Source organism: Nothoprocta perdicaria, unplaced genomic scaffold (assembly GCF_003342845.1).
Source record: "Nothoprocta perdicaria isolate Ctin4 unplaced genomic scaffold, notPer1 scaffold_58, whole genome shotgun sequence".
In the NCBI taxonomy this organism is placed as follows: Eukaryota; Metazoa; Chordata; class Aves; order Tinamiformes; family Tinamidae; genus Nothoprocta; species Nothoprocta perdicaria.
The window spans coordinates 2,952,652-2,963,255 of NW_020455843.1; the positions used below are offsets into that span (position 1 = coordinate 2,952,652).

Sequence of the window (10,604 nt, forward strand, 5' to 3'; positions counted from 1 at the left end):
GACTGACACCTGTGCGACACCTAGACCCACACGTGTGCAATACCCACACCTAGAACGACACCTAGACCAACACCTGTGCAACACCTGTACCGACAAGTGTGTAATACCCACACCTATGCAACACCTAGACCAACCCCTGTGCAACACCTAGACCCACACAGGTGCAACATACACACCTAGACTGACACCTTGACCAACACCTGTGCAGCGCCTGTACCGACAAGTGTGCAATACCCTCACCTAGACCGACACCTGTGCAACACCTAGACCCACACGTGTGCAACACCCACACCTAGACTGACACCCAGACTGACACCTGTGCAGTGCCTGCACTGACACATATGCAATACCCACACCTAGAGTGACACCTAGACCAGCACCTGTGCAACACCTATGCCGACATGTATACAACACCCACACCTATACCAGCACCTATGCAACACCTACATATATGCAATACGCACACGTATGTGACACCTATACCTACACACATGCAATAACCACACCTACATCAACRTCTACGCAACACCTATACCAACACCTGTGCAACACTCACACCTGTACTGACACRTATATCTACACCTTTCCCTGGCTGTCGCGCTGGTGCCTCATCTTACCCCAGGACCCACACAGCCTCACACCTCCACACCTGCCCCCTCATCAGCCGTGACACCCCAACACCTGCACCAGTGCTTGTGTCTTTGCCCAACACCTGCACAGTCCCCCGGGACAACCGTACCGACATTCACACTTCACCCCAAGCATCTACCTTGACATCTCACCAATATCTCACACCTACCCCCAACAGCGGCAGCTGCACCAGCACGGACTCCCTAACTGCATTGACAACTACAGCTTCTCCCAACACCCAGATTAACGCATGCCAGCATGGATCCATACCTTCCATCCAACCTACACCTTGTCCCTGGCACCTACACTAACACCAGCACCTTCTCCTTACACCCACWTGGACCCCACACTTTCCCCACGGATGCTCGCATGGACACCCGCACCATTCCCTACACCCGCATGGACCCCATTGGCACCCTCATGGACACCTGCAGTGTCCCTACACGGACACCACACCTTTCCCCCGACTCCCTCATTGACACGCACACCTTTCTCTGAGCGCACTGACMCCTGCGTGGCCTCCACACCTTCCCCAGAGACACCTGCACCAACACACGCACCTCCCGACACCTGCACAGATCCCTGCGCCAACACCCCAACCCCATTGACACCCACATGCAACCCCATACCAACACTGCCATCCTCCCCGCAACACCCACACCAACACCCACACCTTCCTGCTCAGGCCTGCTGACACCCGCACCAACACCCGCACAGCACTGTGGCCCCCAACACCCTGTCTCGCGCTCCGCACAGCCGCACACACAACAGGCGGCACTAGGGACACGTCAGCACAGGGACAACACACTTTTACCAGAAACACCTCCACACGTGTGTGTCAGGCGGACACACACCTGGGGTGTGTGCTGGGGTTGTTCGGCAAGCAGGTGAGCCTGTGTGAGGCTGTGCGCCGCACGGGGTACCTGTGTCCGACACAGGCAAACAACAACGTGTGCGCGCTGTTGCACATGCCTCCCGCAGCCGGGGAAGCTCCACCACACGTCGTGCATTGTGCACATTGTGCATGGATACACCGGCATTTTGCCGAGGCCACAAAGGGTGTGCGACCACGCTTTGGAAACCCAACTTTGGCTTTTGCTGAAACACCTGTGTAACAACCCAAAACCGGGCACTTCAACGTGTTGCCCCGATGGAGAAAAGAAACACCCCACCGCAACACACGGAAGTCACGCTGGAAATGCAGCCAGCCGTACCCAAGCCCTGGGAARCGCCTGGACCGGAGCGTGCGGGTTAACACAGAGCCCAAATCCCCCGCTGCTTAACAACCCGTCATTAAACCCCGCCGCCCGCACGAGCGAGTTGTGCCCGTCCTGCAAATCCCACCTTCAATAAGACATACACCCGCTTTCCAGGTTCTTTAAAGTCCCTTTTCACTGTCAGGGCCAGAAAAATAGGCCTGGTTACACATCCWTACATCCCTATATAAAATATATATGTTTAGATGCATCCATCTCCCTAGAAAGCATTTTTTTTTCTTTTTGGGGAATGGAGCATTTGGAGGCAAATGTAAAGAATGGGAATGCATTGGCATAATTATCCCGCTCGCAAGGAAATCCCCCGGTGATGGCAGCCCATATAAGAGCTTAAAGGGAAGATGATGCCTGCAGGAGACAAAGGAGACCGTCGCTTTTTTCCTTTTAAACACTTTTTTTTCCCTTTTTTCCTCCCATTTAACATCCTGTCGTCCCCGGCAGCTTCAAAATAAGTGAATAAATACAGCTGCCGCTTGATTGCTCCTTATACAAATACGCAGCCCCAGCGCTGCCAGCCTTTAAACACGGGCTTAATTGCAGTCGCATGTTCAAAGTTAGGCCCGCGCCCAAACACCTCGGTGAAAAAATCCCTCCCCCAATTAAAAAATAAAAACAATAAAACGCTTCTAAATCCAGCCAGGATTCCCAGCTCCGGTTCCTCTGTGTTTGCATGGAGGTGGTGTGCATTAATGCGCTATCTCAATTTGCCTTATTCATGTTCTACTAAATCTGATTATTTTCTGCCCCCTTGCAATGAACAGCCGGAGTTCAGGTGTAGTTTCCCATGGCAAGACCTGCGGGAGATGCTCCATGTTATCCATAGCAGCAGCTGGGAATGGTGCGGCTTTGCCGGGGTCACCGGGGCGGAGGAGACAGCACCTGGACGGACAGGCGGACAGACAGGCGGACGGACAGGCGGACGGACAGGCGGATGCCTGACACAGGCGGCCGGGTGCCTGTCCACCTCTCCCTGCACCGGCATTAGCGGCCTAATGACGCGCTCCGCTTCCCATTAGGACTGTGTGCTCTGCTAATGCTTCGCCCTTCGGGAGCTGGGAATTTTCACTCGCCGGCAACGACTTGGGAAATGTAGCAGGGAGCAGCGAGGAGAACAGGCCAGCCGGCCTGGGAAGCCCTTGGGATGCACAGCACCGGTCCCAAAACCTGGCGTAAAATCTCCGATGGAGATGAAAGGGCGCCCCCTGATCCTCTTTTTTTTTTTTTTTTTTCCTTTTTTGAGATTTTTTCTTTTTTTAAAAAAATCCCCCCAAACAAAACAACACCACAAAAAAAGCCCCCAGCCCTTTGTAAACACCCGCCCCGCGCTGGGGAAGGGGGTGGAAAGCATTTCCTGATAACTCCATTAAAGAATGAGGCTGCATTAACATTCCAAGTACCTTGACAAGAGATGAAAGTGGGGAACTTGAGCTCAGCCTCTCCTTGCTCCAGATGTTATTATGGGCTCCCTGAAAGGTTTTTTTATTTCTTCTTTTTGCAAAGAGACAAAGATGTGGCCTACTTCAAACGGGTCTAATTGATGCTAATGACTATCAGATAGAGGTGGGGGGGGGACTCTTATTCCCCCCTGGAAAGGGGGGGAAGAGCGAGCGCATTTTACAATCCCCCCATAGAAAATGCCCCGCTCTTCAAACCGGGGTTGCTGCCCCGCMGCCTTCGGGATTTGTGGCCCTTTTCGGATGCCGCTTTTGCTCCGCTGTTGCTTTTTCCCCCCTCGGCTCCTTTCCTCCTCCTCCTCTTCCTCCTCCTCCTCCTCCTCCCGCGCTGCTCCCGGCTCCCTGCTGCTCCCCCTTGTCGGCCCATGAGAAATTTCGCACCTCGCCCGGGTGGGTGTCGGGGGGCAGCCCGGCCGCGCTCCCAGCTCCACTCCGGCCTTCCCAGCGGGACCCCTGCCCAAACGGGCAGTGGGAACACGCGGATCCGGCGCAGACGGAGCGCGGCTCGCTCATCCACAAGCCAGGCCATGGGGCGTCCCAAAAAAGGGGGGAAAAAGGGAGGGAAAGGGCTCCCTGGAGGGCGGTTGCCGTCCCAGGAGACCCCCTTAGGGAAACGGGGGTCCTGGGCAGGACTTGTAGGGACAACCAGCCCGGCACCGTCAACCTCAGGAGCCCGAAACCATGAGCTCAAAACCCCAGACTGGCCTAAAATAGAGGTGCTGGCATCGTCTCCGGCTTCTCCCCTGGTGCCAAGGCTCGTGGCCGCTTGTCCAGTGGGGATGTGAGGTGGGGAAATCCAGCGGCTGCACAGAGRCCGTGGAGAGCTGCTCCTGGAGACACAGCCCTTGCTGCCTTCCCGGGAGGATTGCCCCCGGATCACAGGCGGCGAGGGGAGCAGCAGGCTCTTCCTGTGGGAATTCTTGGGTGTCCAGGATCGTTCATCATGTGGCCAAAGGAAGACAAGCTCCGAGGCCAACCGTGCCCATGGCCTGTGCTCTATAAAGAGGCCTTGGATGCAGCGGCATCACCCGGAGCCCAGYGCTCCCATTTGATCCCAGCCATGGATTCGCAGGGGACACCAGGGTGATGGGGAGGGGGACATGCGCACARCACCCGGGGGACACAGGCAGGACCTCTGAGAAAGACCAGCCGAGGGACGGGGGCGGCTGAGGGCAAAGCAACATCCTGCTGTCCCCGTCCTCTGTTCCCATCTCAGCAACCCTCTGGAGCAGCATCCAGAGGGTGGATACGGCCACGGGATGAGGGAGCAAAGCGGGGTGCGCAGGGGGGACAGGCCCCAGACGGCCAATACACAACCCGGCCGCGCTTCAGACACCCGGCCCGGCTCCTTTGTCAGGTTAATGTGGGGTAATGGCCTGCAAAGCACCTCAGCGCCATCCAGGGCTCATTAGCACTTGATAATGTGGAGCATCCTGCAGGATCGCGGCTCTGCTCCCCTCCCCGGGGCCCTGCTCCCAGATGGCCGGGGGACCTGGGGACATGGGGGTGCGAAACGCGGGCATGTGGGACGTGAAGCGCGGGGACATTCCTGCCCGTGGGCTCCCTTTGCGGCTCCCTCGCCCAGCACGTGGGGAAAGCGCCTCCCTGTCCCGGCGCCTCCGGGGTCTCCCTTCATTTCTCCCCCCAGTCCCTCCAGTTTGGCCCGGGATCCCCCAGTCAGACGCGGGATCCCCATTCCCAAGGATCGGGCGGGATCCCCATTCCCAAGCCGGCCGGCGGGCTGCAAACGCAGGTATTGGGAGCATCCCCCAACGGGGCGTTTAAAATTAATTGGGAATTATAACCAAAGGAGGCTCCGAGGCCGCATGGGTACAGTCAGGGGTGCGTGCTCGGCCCCGCTGCCCCCTTCAATTATCTTTTTCTCTCCGACATTGTTCTCCCCTAATGAGGAGGCTAATGACCAAAGGATGGTTCATAAGTGGTTCCCAGACTCTCCTCGCCCAGGGCAAACACCGGCCACAATAGGATCACAAATTGTAGGGAGAAGCCCCGGCTGATCACATCAGAAACGGTGCAGGGATTTATCTCTCTGCCTTAACAATAACAGTATGTTCTTAATCGCCGCTCCAAAGGGACAACTAGCRGGGGATCGGCCGGGCCTCATCATTAAAAGCTGGCAGCATCTTTGCTAGCGCTGCCCCTTTTGTTCATCTTTCATTATCCCAGCGCCCCGGCCCCCGTTAATTCCTCTCCATCTTATTAAATCAATAGACAGGGAGTGGGGGAAGGACGGGGCAGAGCAGGGGTCGGATCCAGCTCCGGTCCCGCTGGCTTCCCCAGCGCCGGAGGGCTCCGACCGGCCGCGAATGGAGCCGACATCGCGAGTGTTGATGGCCTGACTTGCATTAAGAGGGAATTTCTGCATAAAAATCCAAATATTGGGCTGTTAAACACCCGACACCCAAGCCCTGCTGCCATCAGGGTTTCTATGGATGGGGCTGTACCCACAAATCTGCAGCTCTTGAGTATTTTCCTAGGTCTTAGTGCACAGGGAAACTGAGGCACGAGGAGCTGAAGCCTCAGGGGATTGAGCAGGGCTGGGAAGGGTTTCTCCAGCTGCCGTCGTCCCTCCGTGCTCGACTCAACCCCATCACCTTCCATGCACGAGCCAGTGCCGGAGCAGCCCGGGATGTTGCTCCGGAAGGCGGGTGCGACGGTGCCGGAGGCTGCGGGGCCTCGTCGCCCATCGGGCACCGGGCGAATCCCGTCTCGCACAAGCAGGGTGGGAAAACAGAGCCCCAGGGCCGGGTCCCTGCTCGACCGGTGCCTTGTGGGGCCTTGGGGGGTTGTTGTTGTTCTTGATCTCATCACCCTCCCGTCCCAGGTCCCCTGTAGAAAAGCTCCGTCGGGAGCTTCCAACTGCTCCGCATGGGATTTTGGACACATTTCTGCTCAGAGCCGCCCGCCTGCTCGGCGAGGCTTGGTTTGATGTTTCAATTTGGGAGTTAAGGAGCGTGGAAAAGGGACAGGGGAGTGAGGGGAAGGCTCCCGAACCGTTTAATGAGATTACACGAGGAGCCGGAGCCCGCGGCACGCACGGAGCCGGGCTTCGCCTGCAGCCCTAATCCCATTTGGGAACCCGGAAAGAGAGCAAGGGGGGGCAGATTGGCCATGGGAAACAGAGCCACGAGCGGGAGATGAACACGAAAAGCTCTGGGAAAGTCGTGGCCTGGCCGTGTGGCTCCATCCCCATATCCTGTCGGCATCTCCCCATCCCGTCCATTTACACCTCTCCATCCACGCAGCGACGTCCCACTCATTCTCCCACTTATCCATGAGATATTCCCCTGGGTAAATGTGTCTGCCGGGCTATTCCCCCGGGGAAATAAGCCCATCCATCAGTGTGCCGAGCTGCCTGTCCCGCAGCGGCTGCCCGCGCGGGCAGAGGCACCTCACCCTCCGGATACCGCTGCCTAATAACCACGTTCCCGGTATGGAGGACAACCCGTTTGCTGCAAATGGGTAAAAAAGGCAAAAAAATAGCATCACTCAAAGAGAGCCAGTGGGTGCGTGGGATTGGGAAGGGGATGAGGGATTTTGGCGTGAGTGGCAGGGCACAGCGCCCCGGGCCTGGCCTTAAACCACACTTATATCCTGCGTCCATCCCTCACCGGGAGGGATTTTTGTGCCCGGGCTGCATTTTGGCCATGCCCAAATCCGCCTTTCCCGGAAACCCTCCTCCCRCCTGTCCCCGGGAGCGGGGCCCTTATCGTCCCCATTCGGGTGGCTTTTGTCCTGCAGATCCCGGCGCTCCCTCCCCGCCCTGAGGAGCAGACAAGTTAATCAGCGGGAAGGAGACCCGGGGGCTCCGGCTCCCGCCGGCACCCAGGGGCAGCCGCGAGACGGGATCCATGGGATCCGTGGGGTCCTGGGTCCCCTCGTACCCCCCTGGACCCGCCGACCCTGGGGAACATCAAGCAGGAGGAGCAAATCCCARTTCCCCGTGGAAGCCGGACCATGCACACGGTTTAGCCCAGCCACATAAATGCCACTTTTGGAAAGGCAGGGTTAATCAAAGGCATTTCCCTGCGGATGCCACCGCACCCATCCGGGAGCCGGGCTGAGCCCCAGCACCGCTCATAGCACGGATGGGAGCCGCCATCCYGCCAGGCGCTGAGCAGGGGATTATCCATCCTGGGAACAACTTAACCCCCTCAATGGGCTCGGCCCCCGGCCGGGCRGCATTAAAACCCCCCGCGGACGCCCCTTGTGCCGGGGCCGCGGGCAATAAAGGCGCCGGCGCGCGAAGGCGCTCGCGCGGTTTGGGGCCCTTTGAGCCTTTTGAGCTAATCCGGGCGCCCGGCACGGCCGGAACGAAGGAGCCGCTTCCGCCGCATCATCCCCTTCTCCTCGCTGCTCCCTCGCCGTGGGAGCGAATTCCGTGCTCCCGCAGAGCGGGATCGGAGGGGTATCCGAGCGGGAAGAGCTGCTCTGCTCGGCTCAGGTGCCTGCGTCAAGCCAATGTCCTGGCATCCCTGGGGACTGTCCCTGGAGAGCGGGATTCCAGCCGGAGCAAGGCTGAGCTGCCGCCCTCAGCCCCTTCCCAGCTCTGCCAGGAAAATCCCAACACTTTTCCCAGCGGCAGGAAAATCCCGACACTTCCATGTTTGTCCACTGCTTTACAGGCTTCCCAGGGGAGTCCTGTGCGCTGGGAGCCAGCAGTTTGGGTGGGGAAAACACCCGTTTTAGACCACGCAAATCCCTGGGGAGTTTTCTCTGGAAAGGACTTGGACAAGGTTAAACCAGCGCAGTGGGGAGAGCTGGGCAGGGGAAATGATTAAAGGGAATGACCTGAGAGATAGCTAAATTCCACATTCCCTGTGGAGGGAGAGAAGGTGGATAACATGGCAGATAGGGAGGAGGGAAGAACGGAAGAACTTGCAGGAAAACCAGGGCAGGCGAGTCAGGTGAGAAGAAGAGGTCCATAAATAAATTATTTTTGCACTGCAAAGATATTGACTGCCCTGGATAGATTCGATGCGCTCGTTGCCAGCTGCGATGCACCCACAAGCGCACACGGGAGACGCTGCTGGTTGCAACAGCCCGTGCAGGGAGCAACAGCCTGTGCAGGGAGCAACAGCCTGTGCAGGGAACAACAGCCCATGCAGGGAACAACAGCCCGTGCAAGGAACAACAGCCCGTGCAGGGAACAACAGCCCGTGCAGGGAGCAACAGCCCGTGCAGGGGACAACAGCCCATGCAGGGGACAACAGCCCGTGCAAGGGCTGTGCGGCTGTTGCCGCCGAGCGAGGGGAGGACAGGGTGTCTTCCCGACTGTCCCCGGCCTGGAAGTCCATGTCCTGCTCACCGTGGTGGCTCTGTGAGCCCAGGTTCCTCTGTGCGGTGCCCCAGTCCATTTTGGCCCATTTGCCTTCTTGTTGTCCCAGGCTTCCTTCCCTCTGCTTGATCCAGCGGTTCTGGAACCACATGTTGGCCTGGGAAAGGGCAAAGTTTGGCTTTTAGTCCCAGCTTCTCCACTGCACAACCCTGCTCCCCAGGGATGTTCCCCCGGCTCATCAGGAGGGCAGATACCCCTGCCGAGATCCAGCCCCTCTAGGCACATCCCTAACCCAGGGACCCAATCCCACTCCAAACGAAACTCAACCTGGCTATTTTATTTTATTTTATTTTATTTTATTTTATTTTATTTTATTTTATTTTATTTTATTTTATTTTATTTTATTTTATTTTATTTTATTTATTTCAGTTAGGAGGAGCCTTTTTATTTGACGCACCTGGACACAGTTAAGAGGAAAATTGGGAGAAGTCCCAATTACAGAGGAACTGCTGCTACAGTTTAGAAGAAAATGTGCTATCAGCATGGCACTATCACCTCCATGTCCCCATTTTCCCTGTTTCCATGCTGGATTGTCCCCCCGTGTCCCCTTTCCCAATTGGAGCAGGAAAGGGAGGTGTGAGGCCAGCCAGGGTGGCCAGTGTCACCCCAAGGCCACCAGAGCCCCCTTGAAGGGAGCTGACTGGGATGCACAGGGAAGTGACYGGAATACAAAGGGGGGTGACCATCGATGGCATTCGGATGGTCATTAGGGCCTGAGATCCTTAAAACAGGGCAGCTTTTCCTAACGAGCTGGGAAAAGTCACAGGTGGAGCCAGCGCCGGCGGGAGCAGTCCCATCTAAGGCCCCCGTTGCTGCTCCCGTCGTTATGGGGTTATGGAGAGGGAACGGGTCCGGAGCGAGCCCGCGAGCCGGGAGCTGCCTCTGCTCCAGAGCCTTTGGCCGGGATCCCCGGGCTGCCCTGAGGTCTCACTAGCTCCCGCTCAAGAGGGGACGGAGACCTGTGGGAAAGCCGGGAAAACGGAGCTTCCCGCTGCATCCCCACGGCACCCGCGGCACCCGTGCCGGGACAGCACCCGGCTGGCGTCACTGCCGGTGCGGGCGGCCCGGGAAAGGGCTGGCCAGGCTCCTGCAGGGCCCCTTGGCCGGGATATCTTTGCACCGGGACAAGGATGGGCCCGGGGTGGGAGACAACATGAAAGGGCGGCCCCGACCCCGCAGGTTTGTCCCCGYGAGCTCTTAATTACGGCCTTGAAAGGACCCACATAAAAAAGCAGGAGGCCCCAGCAGGGCCCCCGTTTCACTGGGAGGTATCGCGGGGCCGTTCCCTTTTCATCCCCCTCTATTTTTCCCTTTCCCCCCTCCTCGGGGCTCGGCAAACATCCCCCGGCCCCTCTCCGAGCTCCCCGCGGCCACGTCCCGCCGGCAGCGCAAACACAGCCGTGTTTGGGCAGAGCCAACACGGACACCGGAGGCCGCTTTGCAAATCCCGCCTTATCCTGCTTTTTTTTTTTTTTTTTTTTTTTTACTGGAAAACTGCCCCTCTGTGCCCCATTTTCCCCGCCTTGCTCCGGTGTTTGGGTTGTTTCCTGCTTCGCTGACACATTTGGGTTGATCCTGCCTTGGGAAAGGCGTCGGTGCTTCGCTCCCTTCCTGTGTTCCTTGATTCGGGAATGCGGAGAAACGATTGAAGGGGGCGGTTTGGAGGGAGCAAAGTGGGTGACAAGGGACMGACGTGGGGTCCGGCAACCCGGCGCTTTGGGATGTCAGGCGAAAGCCCTGGAGTCACGGCTGGCTATTCATGGCCATTCCCGGCATCCTGGGGACCAGTGTCAGGAGCTGCATGGGAATGGATATAGGGAAAATGTTTCCCTATAGGGGAAAATATAGGGACAGCTYGGGGAGGGGTGACAGCGGGCGCGGGTGTTC

General features: G+C 57.9%; 1 protein-coding gene across 1 annotated transcript in view; it reads right to left on the reverse strand.

Annotated features, from left to right (window-relative positions):
• Positions 1 to 8,808, reverse strand: part of LOC112955535 (homeobox protein not2-like) — a 15,737-nt gene extending 6,929 nt beyond the window's left edge. Inside the window, exon 1 of the mRNA XM_026048858.1 lies at positions 8,688 to 8,808. Coding sequence (XP_025904643.1) covers positions 8,688 to 8,808 — 121 coding nt within the window. The remainder of the gene's footprint in view (positions 1 to 8,687) is intronic.
• Between the last annotated feature and the right edge of the window lie 1,796 nt (positions 8,809 to 10,604).